Genomic DNA, 23,604 nt, shown 5'->3' with positions numbered 1-23,604 from the left:
CTTGGCTGAAAAAGTACTGTCATGGGGCAGATACATTGATGATATCCTGTTTATTTGGCAGGGTACACTAGACGAGTTGGAACAGTTTATGGATGCCCTCAATAACAACAACTTAAACATTCATCTAACGCATAAAGTGAATAAAACTAATATTGAGTTTTTGGATATCCAGATACAGGCGGACGCCAATGGATTTATCCAGACGAATCTACATCGTAAATCTACTTCAGCTAATACCGTACTACACGCCAGCTCTGCTCACCCCACACATTTGATCAGAAATATTCCCATAGGTCAATTCCTACGTGCAAGACGCCTGTGCTCCACGGAACAGGACTTTGAAATGCAGGCCCGTGATCTAGAGAAAAGATTCTGTGAAAGGGGCTATAGCAATCGGAGCATTAAAAGGGCATACTGGAGAGCGAAAAAAACGGATCGTGCGTCATCCCTACATAGAACAAGGACCAACAAGACAACTGACAACCAGGTGAGGTGCATTTTAGATTATAACTCTCGTAGCCATGAGATTAGGCAGATACTTGAACAGCATTGGCCCGTTCTACAAGTGGATGAGACACTAAATGGTATGATACCTTCGAGACCAGCGATTGCATATAGACGGAATAGAAACTTGAAGGACCTTCTGGTGAGGAGCCACTATGAGACTGAGGAGCCATATTTATTTGGCTCCAAGGGCCCCAAAAACGGCTGCTCCCCATGTGGTAAATGCCTTGCATGTAGTAATATATTACGGACTGATATGTTTCGCAATTCATCCTGTACCAAGTCATATGAAATTAGGCAGAAAATAAACTGTGTAACCAAAGGGGTGGTATATGTTGCACAATGCCCATGCGAATTGCTATACGTGGGCATGACCACCAGGGAGCTCCGCCGACGGGTCAGAGAGCATATCCTGGATATTAATGCGGCAGCCAATGAAACAAACCTTCAGTCTTTGAAAACCCTACCAAGACACTTTAAACTTAAACATAACAGTGATGCCACTCTCCTCAAATTCATAGGTATCGACCACGTCCCGGTGGGTATCAGAGGTGGCCAATGGAAGAAATTGGTTGCACAAAGAGAAACGCGATGGATCTTCAGGCTGGACACACTTGTACCTCACGGCTTAAATGAGGTAAACAGCTATGCCCCATTTTTGTGAGGAGTATTGGTTGGTTTCTGAGCTCGGATTTTTATTAGTGTGTGTAATTAATGGGTTTTAAGTGATTCTTTAGCAGCTTCCATTTTGTTTTAACTGTTGTTTATTAATTTATTCCTTTTTATCTGATTGTCTATCTAGATGTGTTATGAGACTTACCAACCAGGGCCATCACGTGACTACTTCTAGCCTCCTTCTATCGTTGGAGTGACCTTACCACCGGAATCATGTTGGGACTCTCTTTCTCTTATCAATTTTAAAACATACTTTTTTATGTACACTTCCAGGGTCACAATCCTCTCTCTATATATTCTTTTACATATATTTTTAATACCTTTTTTTTATATTTATTATTAATTTTATTACTAATTTTCAATTAATTATATATTCCTTGATACGATATTTTTACTCCCACTTCTTATACCCTATGTTTTTTTTTTTTTTTATGCATGATTACAATCCCTCTTTCTTCTTATCACCTCATCACACTTCTACACAGGCCTTTTAATCACATATATACGTTTTTCACTCATACTATTCACTTCTTTCATCCCATCTTACACTCCGTACACTAATCTCACACTACACTGTCACTCCCCTATTTTATATTTTTTCTATATACCCACATTTTTATGCCCCTCTTTGTTTATTTATATTATCTTTGGGGCTCTAATCTAATTGCTTAAATTATATTTAACATTCACTGCTACCCATTTATTTATTTAATTATGACAGTGGTACTAATTATTAAGCCATTTTTCATATTTCCACTTTTTCACACATTCATTGACATTTTGGTTCCCCCCCCCTTTTTTACTAGGTAGATTTTTATATAGGTTTCTTTTTTCTCCCCCTCTTCCCCTCTTCCCCCTTTCTTCCCCCCCTTCTTTCCCCCCCCCCCTCTTCCTTTCCCCCCCTCCCCCTTTTTTTCCTGCATGTCACTTTTATTTTGTCACTGTGTGTTCACTTTGCACTTGACTTTTTTTCACTGTTGTTCTGTTGTTTTTTTTTTTTTTTTTTTTTTTTTGCACGCGATGCACTTACCTTGATTCTTCATGATGCTGTACTGCCTTTGTGCAGTGCAGCTGCATGAATATCTATATAATAAAATATATGAATATATGAAAAATATAATAATATGCACTTGCATCCACATAACATGTGACCCTAGTATTATATGTACTTACCTTAAGTGTGTACTCTTTATGTATTTACTCACAATATGTACCCATCATGATATTTAGTCCCTGATATGTAATCTATAATATGTTGATATAGAAATGAATATATTTTATTTTTTATTTATGTTTGAATTGTGCCTGTATATAATTATAACTAACTACCTAGAGTTATGAATTTTCGCTTTAGTAGGGATCTCCGCATCTGAGCACTTTCCAAGCCTCGCTTTGACAGCGAGGCTTGGCTCTCTACTGGATAATGACACATCCCAGTATACGATTGGCCCGTACATCCGAGCCTCGCTTTGGAAGCGAGGCTTGGTTTGTCAGGTGATGCACGCTGACAGACGTATCTGTTTCCGGACCTCGGTATGAAAGCGAGGCTTGGTAACAGTGACCTATGGGCGATTACGACGCCCTAATTAAATCACGTGCTTTTGTCCCTGGTTTTAATTGGTTAAGTCTCTGCATATATACATACCCCACACTCTATTGACCACACCCCGGAAGAAGCCTTCATTGGTGAAACGTTGGGTGGCGGGTGGCTGTAGCATTGTACTCTCTGCTCCACTTGGTAAAGTATTTCCTTATATTGTCTAGCTTAGGGTTTGTTCTACTTATAATGCGCTTTTGATCCCCTGGGGCTCTCTCTTGCTCTTTGATTTTCTGTATTTAATTGCGATCCGAGCATTGCCGGATCAGTTCCTAATATCTATTCCACAACCCTTGAGCCGTAGCCTCCCTCATTAATTCATGGGAAACAATACTTATGTGCACTATTTATTTAACTCTTTCCCTGGCAGACAAGCATAGCCCCCGTTCTTCTCTCTCAGCATCTCTTGGATTCATGTTTACTACTATATATGTATTCTTTTAAATTATTTTAAATGTCTTGTCATTTTTCATATTAATAAAGTATACTTTGTGTCAATTATGTCCTGTTTGACGCCTTTTTCTTTATGAATTATTCTATGTCTTGTGGCGTAGGACCTACTGTGTGGGAATTTTTTTTCTTTGGGTATCTCTTATGAAAAGGTAAAGTTAGGGTCTACACCAGCATGTTAGTATAAAAAGATAAAACATTTTTACACTAACATGCTAGTGTTGCCCCATACTTTTCATTTTCATAAGAGGTAAAAGGAAAAAAAGACCTGCAAGATTTGTAAAACAATTTCTCCTGAGTACGGAAATACCCCACATGTGGACGTAAAGTGCTCTGCGGGCGCACAACAAGGCTCAGGAGTGAAAGTGCACCATGTACATTTGAGGCCTGAACTGGTGATTTGCACAGGGGTGGCTGATACACTGGTCCTGACTAGGGATCAACCGATTATCGGATTAGCCAATATTAATCGGCTAATATTCACGATTTTTTAAGTTATCGGTATCGGCATCTAACCTTGCCGATGTGTCCAGCGCGTGCACCCCCGATACCTGCTGCTGTGCGGCCCGCTCCGCTGTCCCGTTCTCCCGATCGCATGATGGCGTCCTATGGAGGAGCATGGGACACACACATCACTCCTCCTCCCCTGCGCCCAGCGTAATGCTACGGAGGAAGCAGAGTGACGTGTATGTCACATGCTCCTCCATAGGATGCCATGATGCGATCGGGAGAACGGGACAGCGGAGCGGCAACACCCGAGGACAGCGCAGGTGAGCTGTCTACAAGAGGAGGACGGGGGGGCCTGCTGTCTATAAGGGTGGGGGGGGCTGTTGTCTACAAGGGGATGGGGCCTGCTGTCTACAAGGGGGGAATATCGGTATAAGTTATCGGCTATCGGCCTGAAAGTTCACAGGTTATCGGTATCGGCTCTGAAAAATCAATATCCCTAGTCCTGACATAAATGCAAAAAAAAAAAACACCCACATGTGACCCCATATTGGAAACTACACCCCTCACGGAATGTGAGAAGGGGGTATAGTGAGCCTTAACACCCCACAGGTATTTGACAAATTTTCTGTTAAGGTTGGACGTGAAATGAAAAAAATAGGGGTAATAGGAAAAGAGCCCCCCAAAATGTATAACCCCACTTCTTCTGAGTATATAAATACCCCATATGTGGATGTAAAGTGCTCTGCGGGCACACTACAGGGCTCAGAAGAGAAGAAGCACCATTGGGCTTTTGGAGAGATAATTTGTCTGGAATTGAAGGCCATGTCCATGCCGGAACAGTGAAACCCCCCCCCCCCCCACATGTGACCCCATTTTGCAAACTACACCCCTCACGGAATGTAACAAGGGATTCAGTGAGCATTTACATCTGTGAATCAATATATAATTTATTTGACATGTTCATTTTCCTTACAAGCAGAGATTTTCAAAGTTAGAAAAATGCTAAATTTTCAAATTTGCATGAAATTTGGGAATTTTTATCCAAGAAAAGATGCAAGTATCGACGAAAATGCACCACTAACATAAAGTAGAATATGTCATGAAAAAAGTTAAAGCATCCCGGAGTTATTAATGCTTAAGTGACAGTGGTCAGAATTGCAAAAGATGCTCTGGTCCTTCAGGTCAAAATGAGCTGGGTCCTTAAAGGGGTACTCCTGTGGAAAACTTTATTTATTTTTTTAAATCAACTGGTGCCAGAAAGTTAAACAGATTTGTAAATTACTTCTATTAAAAAATCTTAATCTTTTCAGTACTTTTTAGGGTCTGTATACTACAGAGGAAATGGTTTTCTTTTTGGAACACATAGCTCTCTGCTGACATCATGACCACAGTGCTCTCTGCTGACATCTCTGTCCATTTTAAGAACTGTCCAGAGTAGGAGAATATCCCCATAGCAAACATATGCTGCTCTGGACAGTTCCTAAAATTGACAGAGATGTCAGCAGAGAGCACTGTGGTCATGATGTCAGCAGAGAGCTATGTGTTCCAAAAAGAAAACCATTTTCTCTGTAGTATACAGACCCTAAAAAGTACTGAAAAGATTAAGATTTTTTTAATAGAAGTAATTTACAAATCTGTTTAACTTTCTGGCACCAATTGATTTAAAAAAAATAAAAATAAAGTTTTCCACAGAGTTATAAGTTGTGTAGTTGTGTATTACTGTTTACAATATGCACCTGGATATTTGGCAACCGTCTTGCAATGAGCTGCACTCAGTGAAGTTTCTGTAGTGTAGTGGTTATCATGTTCGCCTCACACGCGAAAGGTCCCCGGTTCGAAACCGGGCAGAAACAATTTTTTTTTTTTTTTCAGAATAAATTTAGACCATACCCACACTACAAGAAATGTGTAAACCTGTAAGAAATGTAAAAGGTAGGTGAAAAAGTGTTTGGTCAACTATTAGATGGAGTAAGGGGGCGTTCCCCCAAAAGAGACCTCTGCTAACGCAAGCTATTTTTAAGCTTGTATATGTAATGCCTTTTTAAAAGCTACAGAAATGGAAGAATAAAAAGAAGAGTATGAACATCTAAACAGTAAGTTCATTGAGATTTATTGTACTAAAAGATGTGATATAGAAGATAAGCTGTGACCCACGGATATTGTTGAATAACTATTAGATGGGTTCATAGATAATTTACATAAATATATATATATATTGGGCCTGCACGATTTATCGCAACTGCAATCGAATTGAGATAATTGCAGATTGCGATATGTTGATATTAGCCTTGTGAAAGTTATGCGATTATTACTGCGGCCACGGGTTCACTGGCGACTGGTCCGACGGCTCTCGTGACAGTAGCGGTGGCAGCTCTCCCCGGCTTCACGTGTCCCAGCTGATTTTGTATGTACTGCAGCTCCGGCATCAGCTGATTTCTGGTGTATGCGGAACGTTGCTCCTCCCAGCTGTGCCTAGCACTAGGAGGAAGTGATTTAAAGTTACTTCCTCCCAGCGCTCTATGGTGTTGTCATGGCATCCGCATGCGAGGGAGCAACAGAACGCTGCCGGTCAGTGTGTGCCCAGGCCAGTCATGGTCCATGACATGAAATAGAGGAGGATTTAAATAAATGTTTCCCCATTTCATTACTATAGGAGGAGAATGGCTATAGGAGGGGGATGGCTATAGGAGGTGGGTGGCTATAGAAGGGGGTTGGCTAGATAACAGGAGGGGGATGGCTATATAACAGGAGGAGGATGGCTATATAACAGGAGGGGGATGGCTATAGGAGAAGAAAGTCTATAGGAGGGGAATGGGTTATGTGAAATCATGGGAATGGATATAGGAAGGGAATGGGATATATGAAATGAAGAGAATGGCTATATGAATTTCATATATCTATTCCCCTCATTTCATAAAGCCATTTTGCCTCATATAGCCCATTCCCCTCATGTTTTATAGCCCATTATCCTCCTTTAGCCATTCTCCTCATGTAATGTAGCTGTTTTTCTCCTATAACCATTCCACTCCAATAGCCATACCCCTCATGTTATATAGCCCATTCCCCTCCTATAGCCTATTCCACTTCTATAGCCCATTCCCAATTCATATAGCCATTTCCCCTCCAATAGGCAATCCCCCCACTTCATATAGCCATTCCCCTCATAGTATAAGGTGAATGGCTATATAAAATGGGGGATTAGCCATAAAATGGAGGCAATTGGACATGAAATTGGGGAATTTCCCCATCTGTTTATTATATTGCAATCGCAAATCGCAATATTTACCCACATAATCACATATTTTCCCCAAATCGTGCAACCCTAATATACATGTACACACAACAAGAAAAAGCAGCACAACCAAATGGTGTCCAGATGGAGCGGGTGCAAGCTCGCAGCCCTGGTCACTGGCTGCAGTAGTAGATAGAATAATAAATTGTCCCACAGCACTCCAAATTCAGGTGAAAAACAAAGTGAAGTTTCCTCATGGAAATGGATGCAACGTTTCGACCGTCTGCACAGTCTTTATCAAGCATGCAAAGTGACAAATGGTATCCATATTTATGTGAAGCTCATACAAAAACTCATTAGTGATCAATTATTACAGAATCAGAAATAATTAAATTGTCATACATAAAAACAGTGAATATCAAATGCTATATACAAGTATAAAGTGAAGTGTGTATATACATATTCATATATTCCATATGCAATACATTACATTATCACAATATCGTGAACTGTGTTAATCATAATAATCACAAGTGGGGGTGCATGGTTAAAATTGAGAGGAGGGGATAGTCATCTGATCAAACACTCACCATTGTACGCCATAATGGCAGATGATGCCAGACGCCGTGTGTGCACACGGTCGTAAGGGATCTCGCAGTGAAGCTAGTGTGTAGCCAATCTCAGAAGAGCGAAAAGCAAGAAAATGTCCCTGAGGGTCTCAGGGTAATTGTATGTTGATCAACCTTTAAGGGGTAACCCCCTCTCGGGGATAGACCCTTACTAGATACCCTCCCCTAAAAAACAACTTTTATTCGATTCGTATAAAATGTAATAAACCCTACACACGTTTTAAAATTATCAGCGATGCAGTGCTGTGCTTCAGAGGGGGTATTGTTATAACCCCCTACTGTATTCGGTGTCACTGAAGCTATGGTACTAGATTATTGTATGTAATTGGTGTGCTTGGTCTCTGCAACACCTAACCATGAGCTATCAGTCCTCTTATAGTTCAACCTGCCGCTGGTTAAAACTCATACAGAACCTCCCCGACGTTTCGCGGAGAAAACCGCTTTGTCAAGGGTTGCGAGCCTCGCAACCCTTGACAAAGCGGTTTTCTCCGCGAAACGTCGGGGAGGTTCTGTATGAGTTTTAACCAGCGGCAGGTTGAACTATAAGAGGACTGATAGCTCATGGTTAGGTGTTGCAGAGACCAAGCACACCAATTACATACAATAATCTAGTACCATAGCTTCAGTGACACCGAATACAGTAGGGGGTTATAACAATACCCCCTCTGAAGCACAGCACTGCATCGCTGATAATTTTAAAACGTGTGTAGGGTTTATTACATTTTATACGAATCGAATAAAAGTTGTTTTTTAGGGGAGGGTATCTAGTAAGGGTCTATCCCCGAGAGGGGGTTACCCCTTAAAGGTTGATCAACAATCTCAGAAGAGCGTCTAGTGTAGCTAGGTAACTGACTGTCGCTGTCCGCTCATACTCACTGTGCTTTAGGATTCCGTGATCGCCATATTCAGTCAGGACAAGGGCACTATGTGTATAATGCACAATGCGTATGATGCGCTATGCGCCTGTGCCCTGTGTGATGTTGGCAACAGCAGCCATGTTATTGAAGGGAATTCCCAGATAGCTGTGGATGCATAAATGGCTATAGAATGTGTGTGTGTGAGTGTGTAGTATCTACAAAGAGAAAACAAATAGTATCATGGAAGAAAACTTATCCTCTATTTAGCAAGGTAAGAGAGAAAGGCAGCCTGGCATTGCTTCTGCATACACCTGTAGGATGTTACATGTAATGGACAATAGCCTGCAGTGTTCTATTTCGGCAGCGGGCGGTGGTGCAAACTTATGCATGCAAGAGCTTCAAGTTCATGTAATTCAACAAGTAGAGAGAGGTAATAAGTGCTCTCACCGCAATAGCTGCTTTATCTATAAAGTTTATTCAAGGTCCACATCAAAAATTGACCGTGCAGGGAGACGACATAAGGAGGAGGTGAGCGTGGGCTAAGGACCCGTCTCTCGCTACAAGCGCTTCGTGAGGCCGCTGATGTCCCAGGTAAGGGTGTGTGTTTTAAATGTGTCCCACCGGAAGAGTTTCCTTGGGAACAGGTATACAACTGGACAGGTGTAATTTGAACATCATAAAAACAATCATTATTGTTAATAATGCATTATTGCAACTAGTCAAGTTGAGTTCAATGTTTCTTTGATATTATGTTTCTTTTTTATATAATTTTGTAAGGTTTTGTTTCTTTTGTAAGTTATAATGGGTTTATTTTCTTTGACGTCTGAGATCTTCATCCCTTTCTACCATATACTAATTATTGAGGATGGCCGTCTAATTTTATTGTTCATGCTGCTGTTTCCGAAAGAAAAAAAGCAGCGATTGAACTGTTTGATGTAAACTGCATGTTTACCCCGTTAGTCTGGTTTAGATAACTGACGAAGGCATCAAATTCGTCCTTGGTGCCCTCCCAAACAATAAAAATATCATCCACATATCTGTGGTATGTTTTTATGTGGCGACAGTATGGATTCAAGGGTGAGAAGACACAATCTTTTTCAAGGACAGCAAGAAAAGTGTTAGCGTAATTACATGAGATGGGAGTACCCATTGCCGTGCCTCTCAATTGCTTATACCATTTGTCAGCAAAGGTAAAGCAATTATTCTCCAAAATAAAACGAACGGCGTCGGCAACAAAATCAATAAATACTTCAGACTTGTCTGTCAGAGAGAGAAATTGACGGAGAGCCTGTATACCCGCATCATGAGGGATGCGGGTATACAGGCTCTCAACGTCAATAGATACCAAGGCATAGCCTTCCTGCCAATGGAAATCCTCAAGGAGGACCAGAAGGTCCCCTGTATCCTTTAAATAAGACGGAATTGAGGTAAGAAGAGGTGACAACAACCAGTCTATATAGCTGGAAAGATATGCAGTGGGGGAATCAATCCCCGACACGATGGGACATGCAGGAGGGGTATTTTTTGTTTGTGTACCTTCGGCAATATATACCAATAAGGTCTGCTTGGATTAGTGGGCAATAAATGTTCAGCAGTTTTGATGGATAGAACTTTGAGTTGAGTGTATTTATTAAGTAATGACCAAAGCCTCTCTAAAACTCTGGCAGTGGGATCTTGTGATAGGACCTCATATACTGAACTGTCATTCAGTTGGTGCATAACTTCATTGTTGTAATCTTTAATCCACCAAAGTACCACCGAACTTCCTTTGTCAGCTTTTGATATGACTATATTTTTCCTTTCCAAAAGCTCATCAAGGGCTTTCTTTTAATTTGCTGGGAGGCTCGGTTGTACTGATGGATAGAGCTGAGCTTTCACTTCTTTGCAAACAGACCTATAAAAAAGGTCGAGTGCGCTCCCTGGGGGAATTGGGGGGTTAAAGCTCGAAGGATTCCCTCCCTTAAACGCTTCTGAATCAACATCAATGTGTGTGTCTGTATTGCTCCTACAATCACTCGCCAGCTCGACTAGATCTAGTACACAATCTCTATCTTGTCTACTCAGATGTTCAATAACACTAAATCCTAGGGAGCCAATCGTACATTTAACCTCACCCTCTAATTGTGCCTTATTTGATACATTTTTATTGAAGGTATTACTTGCAAAAAATTTCTTGAGGTTCAATTTCCTAATGGATTTGAAAAGATCAATCTCAAACAAAGTATAATTAAAGTTCTCAATCAGACCAAAATTTAGTCCTCTACTCAATGCCGAGAGGCAATCTTCTGACAGACAGATATCAGTTAAATTAGTTACAATGTTGTTAACTGTTATTGGCGCCAGGTCACACTCTTCCTTTTTCTTGGTTGTTTCCGAGTTGAAAATGCGCTTTTTAGATCGACCTCTCCTGGTGGATTTCCTAAAGGGAATTCATTTGATGGAATATTAGATGAGCCGGTCACTCCTTGTATGGGCTCATCTGAGCCACTAGATTCAGATTCAGTTGTCATGTAGTCGGTAGTTTTCTTTTTCTTATGACTTTTATTCCTTGGTGTATTCCACTTTTTAAACTGCCTCGGTTCTTATTGTATGTGAACACTTGCGAAGACTCAAAGTAATTTTTGTCCCTTATAAACTTATCTTTTTTTGTTTCTTTAATAATGGCTTGTAGTTGTGTCAGTTTCTTCTCCAAGTTAACAAAGTAACTCTCATGCTGCTGTGATGTAAGCCGCTTTCTCAGTTCACATTTTGCTCTGCAGAGATCTAAAGTGACCTTTTCATATTCCATGTGATTTTTGTTAAGGACCAATTGTTGTAGCTGTAAAGAATGTTTCATATGCAGCTTGTCCCATTCTTTTACAAACTCAGGGTCATCTGTGAACTGTGATGGGCTTTTATACACACGGAGACCTCTCGGTGGTCGTTTAAGATCGCTGCACGCTTGGAGCGAGTTTATCGTCCAGAAGAGACGTATCTCTTTTTCTGCAAGAGTGGAGATTTTAAATTCAAGAGCCTTATTGCTCATAACCTGAATCACATCCTGCGTTTCACAGGACGTGAAAAAACCTCTGCGTCTGCCCTCCCTGCACTGACTGCTGGATCTGTGAAATGGGTGCGTTACTGCACTAACGGTATTGGCTGCACTACCCAAAAACAAATCCTCTTAACCTGTTATACCTGCCTCTATCACTGAGGGTGGAAACTGTGTTTTAGTTTGCTAGGTGCAATAATGCAAGATTGTTTTTATGATGTTCAAAGGAAACTCTTCCGGTGGGACACTTTTAAAACACACCCCCTTACCTGGGACGTCAGCGGCCTCACGAAGCGCTTGTAGCGCGAGACGGGTCCGTAGCCCACGCTCACCTTCTCCCTATGTCGTCTCCCTGCACTGTCAATTTTTGATGTGGACCTTGAATAAACTTCATAGATAAGCAGCTATTGCGGTGAGTGCACTTATTATCTCTCTCTACTTGTTGGATTACATGAACTTGAAGCTCTTGCATGCATAAGTTTGCACCACCGCCCGCTGCCGAAATAGCATACTGCAGGCTATTGTCCATTACACGTAACATCCTACAGGTAATTGCAGAAGCAGTGCCAGGCTGCCTTTCTCTCTTACCTTGCTGATTAAAAGACTGATCTTTCTACAACCTAGAGCACGCTAAGCAATGGCTACACTGGTGAATGTCGATATGGATGAGAACGTATTTGACACAGATCCAGCAGTCAGTGCAGGGAGGGCAGACATGGAGGTGTTTTTCACGTCCTGTGAAACGCATGATGTGATTCAGGTTATGAGCATTAAGGCTCTTGAATTTAAAATCTCCACTCTTGCAGAAAAAGAGATACGTTTCTTCTGGACAATAAACTCCAAGCGTACAGCGATCTTAAACGAGCACCGAGAGGTCTCCGTGTGTATAAAAGCCCATCACAGTTCACAGATGACCCTGAGTTTGTAAAAGAATGGGACGAGCTGCATATGAAACATTCTTTACAGCTACAACAATTGGTCCTTAACAAAAATCGCATGGAATATGAAAAGGACACTGTAGATCTCTGCTGAGCAAAATGTGAACTGAGAAAGCGGCTTACATCACAGCAGCATGAGAGTTACTTTGTTAACTTGGAGAAGAAACTGACACAACTACAAGCCATTATTAAAGAAACAAAAAAAGATAAGTTTATAAGAGACAAAAATGACTTTGAGTCTTCGCAAGTGTTCACATACAATAAGAACCGGCAACAGAGGCAGTTTAAAAATGGAATACACCAAGGAATAAAAGTCATAAGAAAAGAAAACTACCGACTACATGACAACTGAATCTGAATCTAGTGGCTCAGATGAGCCCATACAAAGAGCGACCGCATCATCTAATATTCCATCAAAGGAATTCCCTTTAGGAAATCCACCAGGAGAGGTCGATCTAAAAAGCGCATTTTCAACTCGAAGAAAAAGGAAGATTGTGACCTGGCGCCAATAACAGTTAACAACATTGTAACTAATTTAACTGATATCTGTCTGTCAGAAGATTGCCTCTCGGCATTGAGTAGAGGACTAAATTTTGGTCTGATTGAGAACTTTAATTATACTTTGTTTGAGATTGATCTTTTCAAATCCATTAGGAAATTGAACCTCAAGAAATTTTTTGAAAGTAATACCTTCAATAAAAATGTATCAAATAAGGCACAATTAGAGGGTGAGGTTAAATGTACGATTGGCCCCCTAGGATTTAGTGTTATTGAACATCTGAGTAGACAAGATAGAGATTGTGTACTAGATCTAGTCGAGCTGGCGAGTGATTGTAGGAGCAATACAGACACACACATTGATGTTGATTCAGAAGCGTTTAAGGGAGGGAATCCTTCGAGCTTTAACCCCCCAATTCCCCCAGGGAGCGCACTCGACCTTTTTTATAGGTCTGTTTGCAAAGAAGTGAAAGCTCAGCTCTATTTATCAGTACAACCGAACCTCCCAGCAAATGAAAAGAAAGCCCTTGATGAGCTTTTGGAAAGGAAAGATATAGTCATATCAAAAGCTGACAAAGGAGGTTCGGTGGAACTTTGGTGGATTAAAGACTACAACAATGAAGTTATGCACCAACTGAATGACAATTCAGTATATGAGGTCCTATCACAAGATCCCACTACCAGAGTTTTAGAGAGGCTTCGGTCATTTCTTAATAAATACACTCAACTCAAAGTTCTATCCATCAAAACTGCTGAACGTTTATTGCCCACTAATCCAAGCAGAAGTTATTGGTATATATTGCCGAAGGTACACAAACAAAAAATACCCCCTCCTGGACGTCCCATCATGTCTTAACCTGTTATACCCGCCTCTATCACTGAGGATGGAAACTGTGTTTTAGTTTGCTAGTTGCAATAATGCAAGATTGTTTTTATGATGTTCAAAGGAAACTCTTCCGGTGGGACACTTTTAAAACACACCCCCTTACCTGGGACGTCAGCGGCCTCACAAAGCGCTTGTAGCGCGAGACGGGTCCGTAGCCCACGCTCACCTTCTCCCTATGTCGTCTCCCTGCACTGTCAATTTTTGATTTGGACCTTGAATAAACTTCATAGATAAAGCAGCTATTGCGGTGAGTGCACTTATTATCTCTCTCTACTTGTTGGATTATCCTCTATTTAGATCACGGTGGGGGGTCCCCGTGATCTCCTGTTTGGAGCCCCGGCTTTCCTTCACAGCGGCCCACCACGCCCCCTCCATATAACTCTAAGGGAGAATGGTTCGGCTTTTGTAGGCAGAGAGAAAAATCGCAGGAACTCTACATCATCCCTGGTGGTCTAGTGGTTAGGATTCGGCGCTCTCACCGCCGCGGCCCGGGGTCGATTCCCGGTCAGGGAATGTCTTTTCTTTTGCTTTTTCTATTTTAGTTAAAGCGTTTCTGTCATTTAAAAAAAAATCTTTTGATATGTCACGCAGACAAAAGTTTTGGTTGGTCGGGATCTTGGGGCTGACATCACCACGATCTGCATTCGGCGCTCAATGCGTCTCATTAAGTCTATAGAGTCTGATTCCTGTAATAAGACGGATTAAGCGCTGAGCTGAGGTCTGAGATCGAGCAGACCAGAGCAGAAAATGACCGATAATACTGATCAGTGCTATGCCTTATGAACGGTATTAGCAATCAAGTGATTGCTATTAAAGTATATTAAAAAAGTAAAGAAATAAAAAAAAGTTAAAAAATTTGGAAAATCCCTTCCCCCAATATAAAGGTAAAACATCAGTTTTTTCCCATTTTACCCCAAAAACAATTAATAAACATATTTGGTGTCGCCGTGTGTGTAAATGCCCGAACTATTAAAATATAATGTTATGATCCCGTATGGTGGATGGCATAAACGTTAAAAAAAAAGTCCAAAATTGCTGCTTTTTTGTCACATCATATCCCCCCAAAATATTTTTAAAACATTATTAAAAGTTTTATATATGCAAATGTGATGTCAATAAAAAGTACAGATCACGGTGCAAAAAATTTGCCCTCATACTGCCTCTTATATGAAAAAAGGAAAAAGTTATTGGTCCTCAAAATAGAGGGATTTTAAACGTACTAATTTGGTTAAAAAGTTTGAGATTTTTTTTTAAGCGGTACAATAATAGAAAAGTATGTAATCATGGATATCATTTTAATTGTATTGACCCACAGAATAAAGAAAACGCAATTTTTACCATAAATTGTACGGTGTGAAAACAAAACCTTCCTAAATTAGCAAAATTCCGATTTTCTTTTCAATTTCTCCACACAAATAGTATTTTTTTGGTTGCGCCATACATGTATGGTAAAATGAGTGATATCATTACAAAGGACAACTGGTCACGTAGAAAACAAGCCCTCATCTACTAGTCTGTAGATGAAAATATAAAATAGTTATGATTTTTTGACGGCGAGGAGCAAAAAACGAAAATGCAAAAATAAAATTGGTCTGGTCCTTTTTTTTGCACTTTCTGGCATTTTTTGCACATCTGACCACTGTAACTTAAAGCATTAATAAGTCTGGGATGCTTTTACCTTTCATTCTGATTCCGAGACTGTTTTTTCGTGAGATAATATGTTAATTATGCAAGTAAATTCCAAAAGTTAATGAAACAATTTAATCTCTGCTTATAAGGAAAATGGACATTCCAAATAAATTATATATTGATTCACATATACAATATGTCTACTTTATGTTTCCATCATAAAGTTGACATGTTTTTACTTTTGGAAGACACCAGAGGGCTTCAAAGTTCAGCAGCAATTTTCTAATTTTTCACAAAAGTTTCAAAATCTGAATTTTTCAGGGACCAGTTCAGTTTTGAAGTGGATTTGAGGGGCCTTCTTATTAGAAATACCCCACAAATTACCCCATTATGAAAACTGCACCCCTCAAAATATTCAAAATGACATTCAGTAAGTGTGTTAATCCTTTAGGTGTTTCACAAGAATAGCAGCAAAGTGAAGGAGAAAATTGGGGTCCAGCGAGCCTTAACCCCCCAGGTGTTTGACGACTTTTCGTTAAAGTTGGATGTGTAAATTTTAAAAAAATGGCACTACATTGCTGGTTTTACCCCAAATTTTACATTTTTACAAGGGGTAATAGGAGAAAATGCCCTCCAAAATTTTTAACCCCATCTCTTCTGAGTATGTAAATACCCCATGTGTGGACGTCAAGTGCACTGCGGGCGTACTACAATGCTCAGAAGAGAAGAAGTCACATTTGGCTTTTGAAAAGCAAATTGCTGAAATGGTTTTGGGGGGCATGTCCCATTTAGGAAGCCCCTATGGTGCCAGGACAGCAAAAAAAAAACACATGGCATACTATTTTCGAATCTTTACCCCTCAAGGAACGTAACAAGGAGTACAATGAGCCTTAACACCTCACAGGTGTTTGACGACTTTTTGTTAAAGATGGATGTGTAAATGAAAAAAAAATGTCACTAAAATGCTGGTTTTTCACCAAATTTTACATTTTTACAAGGTGTAATAGGAGAAAATGATCCCCAAAATTTGTAACCCCATTTGTATGGAAATACCCCATATGTGGATGTATAGTGCTCTGCTGGCACACTACAATGCTCAGAAGAGAAGGAGGGCCATTGTGCTTTTGGAAAGAGAATTTGTTTGGAATGAAAGTCAGGGGCCATCTGCGTTTACAAAGCCCCCTGTGGTGCCAGAACAGTGGACCCCCCCACACACACACATATGACCCCATTTTGGAAACTACACCCCTCACAGAATTTAATAAGGGGTGCAGTGAGTATTTACACCCCACTGGCATTTGACAAATCTTTGGAACAGTGGGCTGTGCAAATGAAACATTATATTTTTCATTTTCATGGACCACTCTTCCAAAAATCTGTCAGACAACTGTGGGGCATAAATGCTCACTGTACCCCTTATTAAATTACGTGAGGAGTGTAGTTTCCAAAATGGGGTCACATGTGGGGGTGGGGGGTCCACTGTTCTGGCAACATGGGGGCTTTGTAAACACACGTGGCCTTCAATTCTGGACAAATTTTCTCTTCAAAAGCCCAATGGCGCTCCTTCTCTTCTGAGCATTGTAGTGTGCCAGCAGAGCATTTTACATCCACATATGGGGTATGTTCTTACTCAGAAGCAATGGTGTTACAAATTTTGGTTTTTCCCCCCCCCCCCCCTATTTTCCCTTGTGAAAATTAAAAATTTAGGGTAACACCAGCATTTTAGTGAAAAAAAATGTTTTCTTCATTTTCCCATCCAACTTTAATGAAAATTCTTCAAACACCTGTGGGGTGTTAAGGCTCACTATACCTCTTGTCACGTTCCGTGAGGGGTGTAGTTTCCAAAATGGGGTCACATGTGGGTATTTATTTTTTTGCATTTATGTCAGAACCGCTGTAAAATCGGCCACCCCTGTGCAAATCACCAATTTAGGTCTCAAATGTACATGGTGCGCTCTCACTCCTGAGCCTTGTTGTGCGCCCGCAGAGCATTTTACGTCCACATATGGGGTATTTTCATACTCAGGAGAGATTGCGTTACAAATTTTGGGGGTCTAAAAAGTATGGGGCAACACCAGCATGTTAGTGTAAATTTTTTTATTTTTTTACACTAACAGGCTGGTGTAGCCCTCAACTTTTCTTTTTCATAAGGGGTAAAAGGAGAAAAAGCCCCCCAAAATTTGTAGTGCAATTTCTCCCGAGTACGGAAATACCCCATATGTGGCCCTAAACTGTTTCCTTGAAATACGACAGGTGAGAGAGCGCCATGCGCATTTGAGGACTAAATTAGGGATTGCATAGGGGTGGACATAGGGGTATTCTACGCCAGTGATTCCCAAACAGGGTGCCTCCAGCTGTTGCTAAACTCCCAGCATGCCTGGACAGTCAGTGGCTGTCCGGAAATTCTGGGAGTTGTTGTATTGCAACAGCTGGATGCTCCATTTTGGAAACACTGCCGTATGATATGCTTTTCATTTTTATTGGGGGGGGACAGTGTAAGGGGGTGTATATGTAGTGTTTCTGTATATGTTACCTAACTCAGTATTTTCCAACCAGTGTGCCTCCAGCTGTTGCAAAACTACAACTCCAGCATGTAATGATCACTGAAGGGCATGCTGGGAGATGTAGTTATGCCACAGCTGGAGGTACGCAACTACAACTCCCAGCATGCCGAGACAGCTTTTTGCTGTCTGGGCATGCTGGGATTTGCAGTTTTGCAACATCTGGAGGGCTACAGTTTAGAGACCACTGCACAGTGATCTCCAAACTGTGGCCCTCCAGACGTTGCAAAACTACAAATCCCAGCATGCCTAGACATCAAACAGCTGTGTGGGCATGCTAGGAGTTGTAGTTTTGCAAGATCTGCAAGATCTAGAGGGCCACCGTTTAGAGGTCACTGTGCAGTGATCTCCAAACTGTGACCCTCCAGCTGTTGCAAAACTACAAATCCCAGCCTGCCCAAACAGCTGTCTGGGCATGCTGGGAGTTGTAGTTTTGCAACATCTGAAGGGCTACATTTTAGAGACCACTGTATAGTTTTCTCAAACTGTAGCCCTCCAGATGTTGCTAGGCAACTCACTGGCCACCGTAGGATCCAGGGAGCCGCATCGCCGTCCTCTTCTGCCGCTGATCACTGCCGCCAATCGTCGCCTCCGCCGATGGGTGAGTGGACCTCTGGTGCCGGTCCTCTGTTGGTTTCCCCATTCTGCCACGCCTATTGTGGGTGGTTAGAACGGGGAAACTGAAAGTTAACTCCCCCGCCCCCGATCTGCTGTTGGTTGTCGCTTCTAGACCACCAGTGGCAGGGATAGGAGGGGTGCCACCCCTACCAACTCACTCCTATCCCTTCAGGGGGATCGTTGGTGTCTTGTTCAACCCCGTTGTCATTCTCCGGGTCACCGGAGACCCGTATGACCTGGAATCTCGGCAAATCGCCGGTGGGAATTCAACGTCGATTTGCGGTGATCGCCGACATGGGGGGGGGGGGGGTCTGATGACCCCCCTGGGCATTTGCACGGTGTGCCTGCTGATTGATATCAGCAGTTACCCCGGTCCAGTTCCCGCCCGACGCTCAGCGGGGACCGAAATTTTAGGAACTGTCCAGAGCAGCATATGTTTGCTATGGGGATTTTCTCCTTCTCTGGACAGTTCCTAAAAGGGACAGCAGCGGTCAGCAGAGAGCACCGTGGTCGTGACAAAAGAGAAGTCCGAAAGGAAAAGCATTACCTGTGTAGTATAAGCTGGAAGGATTAATATTTTTTAATAGAAGTAATTTACAAATCTGTTTAACTTTCTGGCACTAGTTAATAAAAAAAAGTTTTCCACTGGAGTACCCCTTTAACCCCTTAAGGACTCATGGTTTTTCAGTTTTCGCACTTTTGTTTTTTCCTCCTTACTTTTAAAAATCATAACCCTTTCAATTTTCCAACAAAAAATCCATATTATAGCTTATTTTTTGCGTCACCAATTCTACTTTGCAGTGACATTAGTCATTTTACCCAAAAATTCACGGCGAAACGGAGACCAAAATCATTGTGCGACAAAATCCAAGAAAAAACACCATTTTGTAACTTTCGGGGGCTTCCGTTTCTACGCAGTGCATATTTCGGTAAAAATTACAGCTTATCATTATTCTGTAGGTCCATACGGTTAAAATGATACCCTACTTATATAGGTTTGATTTTGTCGGACTTCTGGAAAAAATCATAACTACATGCAGGAAAATTAATACGTTTAAAATTGTCATTTCTGACCCCTATAACTTTTTTATTTCTCTGCGTATGGGGCGGTATGAGGTCATGGGTCATTTTTTGCGCCGTGATCTGAAGTTTTTAGCGGTACCATTTTTGCATTGATAGGACTTATTGATCGCTTTTTATTCGTTTTTCTTGATATAAAAAGTGACCAAAAATGCATTATTTTGGACTTTGGAATTTTTTGGCGCGACCGTGCGGTTTAACCCCTTAAGGACTCAGCCTATTTTGGCCTTAAGGACTCAGACAATTTAATTTTTACGTTTTCATTTTTTCCTCCTCGCATTCTAAAAATCATAACTCTTTTATATTTTCATCCACAGACTAGTATGAGGCTTGTTTTTGGCGCGACCAGTTGTCCTTTGTAATGACATCACTCATTATATCATAAAATGTATGGCGCAACCAAAAAACACTATTTTTGTGGGGAAATTAAAACGAAAAACGCTAATTTTGGAAGGTTTCGTTTTCACGCCGTACAATTTATGGTAAAAATGACGTGTGTTCTTTATTCTGAGGGTCAATACGATTAAAATGATACCCATTATTACATACTTTTATATTATTGTTGCGCTTAAAAAAAATCACAAACTTTTTAACCAAATTAGTACGTTTATAATCCCTTTATTTTGATGACCTCTAACTTTTTTATTTTTCTGTATAAGCGGCGGTATGGGGGCTCATTTTTTGCGCCATGATCTTAACTTTTTTTTGATACCACATTTGCATATAAAAAACTTTTAATACATTTTTTATAATTTTTTTTTTATAAAATGTATTAAAAAAGTAGGAATTTAGGACTTTTTTTTTTTTTCGTTCACGCCGTTCACCGTACGGGATCATTAACATTTTATTTTAATAGTTCGGACATTTACGCACGCGGCGATACCAAATATGTCTATAAAAAAAAATTTACGCTTTTTGGGGGTAAAATAGGAAAAAAACGGACGTTTTACTTTTTTTATTGGGGGAGGGGATTTTTCACTTTTTTTACTTTTAAATTTTTTTTTTTTTTTTTTTTTTTTTACACTTGAATAGTCCCCATAGGGGACTATTCATAGCAATACCATGATTGCTAATACTGATCTGTTCTATGTATAGGACATAGAACAGATCAGTATTATCGGTCATCTTCTGCTCTGGTCTGCTCGATCACAGACCAGAGCAGGAGACGCCGGGAGCCGGACGGAGGAAGGAGAGGGGACCTCCGTGCGGCGTTCTGAATGATCGGACCCCCGCAGCAGCGCTGCGGGCGATCTGATCATTCATTCAAATCGCGCACTGCCACAGATGCCGGGATCTGTATTGATCTCGGCACCTGAGGGGTTAATGGCGGACGCCCGCGAGATCGCGGGCGTCGGCCATTGCCGGCGGGTCCCTGGCTGCGATCAGCAGCCGGGATCAGCCGCGCATGACACGGGCATCGCTCCGCGGTTATGCACAGGACGTAAATGTACGTCCTGGTGCGTTAAGTACCACCTCACCAGGACGTACATTTACGTCCTGCGTCCTTAAGGGGTTAATTAACGATATATTTTTATAATACGGACATTTCCGGACGCGGCGATACCACATATTTTTATTTACACAGTTTTTTTTTATGGGAAAAGGGGGTGATTCAAACTTTTATTTTGCAGTGTTATAGCTCCCATAGGGACCTATAACACTGCACACACTGATCTTTCACATTGATCACTGGTTTCTCATAGGAAACCAGTGATCGATGATTCTGCCGCTTGACTGCTCATGCCTGGATCTCAGGCAATGAGCAGTCATTCGGCGATTGGACAGCGAGGAGGCAGGTAGGGACCCTCCGGCTGTCCTGTAAGCTGTTCGGGATGCGCCGATTTCACCGCTGCTATCCCGAGCAGCTCCCTGAGCTAACCGGCATGCTTTCACTTTCACTTTAGACACTGCGCTATTAGCCACGGGTCCCGGCCGTTGTTAGAGGCCGGGCCCGACCCGCTATGACGTGGGGCCACGCCGTGGCCCCGCGTTATAGATCGGGAGCGGACTCATGACATACTGGTACGTCATGAGTCCTTAAGGGGTTAAGGAGTTAGATAGATCATTTTCCCTGCAGCGTGTTTTTTGTAGTATACGAATTCAATATTCCAAAACGAATCAGTGGCTGCAGAGGTGTTCTGATGCTGGCATGTCCATTGTGCAGATTATGTATAATATAATCGCAAAATCCACAATAAAATGTAATTCCACATTGGTTTTGGAACATTGATTTCCTCATTGTTTATTTCTTCAGATTTTTGTGTAAGGCTACATCTCCCTGGTGGTCTAGTGGTTAGGATTCGGCGCTCTCACCGCCGCGGCCTGGGTTCGATTCCCGGTCAGGGAAAATATTTTCTTTTACTTTCTCTATTATATTGTTTTAGTTAAAGTATTACTGTAATTTAACGACTCAGGACGTATATTTACGTCCTGCGCCGACTCCCGTGATATAACGTGGGGTGACCCCGCGTCATATCGGGTCGGTCCCAGCGGCCATCAACAGCGTTGAAATTGCGGTGTCCCGAAAAGCTTACAGGACACTGAGAGGATCCCTACCTGCCTCCTCAGTGTCCGATCGGCAAATGACTGCTCCGTGCCTGAGATCCAGGCAGGAGCAGTCAAGCGCCGATAACACTGATCAATTACATGTTAATACATGCCAGTGATCAGTGTAAAAGGTCAGTGTGGGGGCTATAACACTGCAAAAAATGTAACCCCTTCCCAAAAAATGTAGCCCCTTCCCTAATAAAAGTTTGAATCACCCCCCTTTTCCCATAAAAAAAAAACTATGTAAATAAAAATAAACATATGTGGTATGGCCGCGTGCGTAAATGTCCGAACTATAAAACTATATCGTTAATTAAACCACATGGTCAATGGCGTACACGTAAAGAAATTCCAAAGTCCAAAATAGCGTATTTTTGGTCCCTTTTTATACCATTAAAAAATGTATAAAAAGCGATCAAAAAGTCAGGTCAATACAAAAATGGTACGGATAAAAACTTCAGATCACGGCGCAAAAAATGAGCCCTCATACCGCCCCGTACGCAGAAAAATAAAAAGTTATAGGGGTCAGAAGATTACATTTTTAAACGTATACATTTTCCTGCATGTAGTTATGATTTTTTCCAGAAGTACGACAAAATCAAACCTATATAAGTAGGGTATCATTTTAACCGTATGGACCTCCAGAATAAAGATAAGGTGTCATTTTTACCAAAAAATTTACTGCGTGGAAACGGAAGCCCCCAAAAGTTACAAAATTGATTTTTTTCTTCAATTTTGTTGCACAATAATTTTTTTTTCCCGTTTCGCCGTGGATTTTTGGGTAAAATGACTAATGTCACTGCAAAGTAGGATTGGTGGTGCAAAAAATAAGCCATAATATGGATTTTTAGGTGGAAAATTGAAAGGGTTATAATTTTTAAAAGGTAAGGAGGAAAAAGGAGTGCAGACCAAGTGAAAAAAACAAAAAAAAGGGAGGGGATAGAATACACAATGTGAATCCCGGTAGAAAAAACAGACATGGCCACACATCCACAATTTTGTATTTTGATTTAGGCAGAGGCAGTGGTCGCCACTGGGTGCTACGCCAGTGTCAGGTTAGGGACCCACTCTAACTAGGTGGCCTTGACTTGGCGAGTGGGCTTGTACTTTTTGATCAAAATGTATACTAACAACCTGTTAGTTTTTGAAATTATGCTGAGAAGCAAGTAGATCAAATTACAAATGGTGGATGTGCAGCTGTGTTTCTCTTTTTGTGTTGCACATTTGTAGTCTCTCCCTTCTTCCTTGGCCAGCACTCCACTCCACCCATTTGGCCCAGGCATTTTTAATTAGCAAGAAACTGCATAAGGGTTTCCTCCTGCCATTCTCCCAGCCCTCTGGCAGTGAGCACATGGTAGGTTTCATACTGGTGTGGTTCTCTGTGGTGGCCATTGTTTCTATGATGCTTTGTCTGTGGGGTGG

The 23,604-nt window shown here is 41.4% G+C and overlaps 2 protein-coding genes and 3 non-coding genes across 6 annotated transcripts in view; all 5 read left to right on the top strand.

Moving 5' to 3' along the window:
* LOC130367815 (LIM homeobox transcription factor 1-alpha-like) overlaps positions 1-23,604 on the top strand; it is a 184,612-nt gene that overhangs the window by 25,034 nt on the left and 135,974 nt on the right. The window lies entirely within an intron of this gene.
* Positions 306-1,445, top strand: LOC130367816 (uncharacterized). The gene is made up of 2 exons (XM_056570641.1): positions 306-1,141; positions 1,307-1,445. Exons 1-2 carry the CDS (start codon positions 344-346, stop codon positions 1,352-1,354), a joined length of 846 nt encoding a protein of 281 aa, XP_056426616.1. The 5' UTR covers positions 306-343; the 3' UTR covers positions 1,355-1,445.
* On the top strand, positions 5,457-5,529 carry TRNAV-CAC (transfer RNA valine (anticodon CAC)). Its single transcript has one exon. It is a non-coding gene; the product is annotated as a tRNA-Val (tRNA).
* On the top strand, positions 14,189-14,260 carry TRNAE-CUC (transfer RNA glutamic acid (anticodon CUC)). Its single transcript has one exon. It is a non-coding gene; the product is annotated as a tRNA-Glu (tRNA).
* Positions 21,911-21,982, top strand: TRNAE-CUC (transfer RNA glutamic acid (anticodon CUC)). The gene has a single exon. It is a non-coding gene; the product is annotated as a tRNA-Glu (tRNA).

This window comes from Hyla sarda, chromosome 4, assembly GCF_029499605.1.
Source record: "Hyla sarda isolate aHylSar1 chromosome 4, aHylSar1.hap1, whole genome shotgun sequence".
Lineage (NCBI taxonomy): Eukaryota > Metazoa > Chordata > Amphibia > Anura > Hylidae > Hyla > Hyla sarda.
The sequence above is the reverse complement of the archived record's forward strand: the minus strand, read 5'-3'. Positions and strand labels throughout refer to the sequence as shown.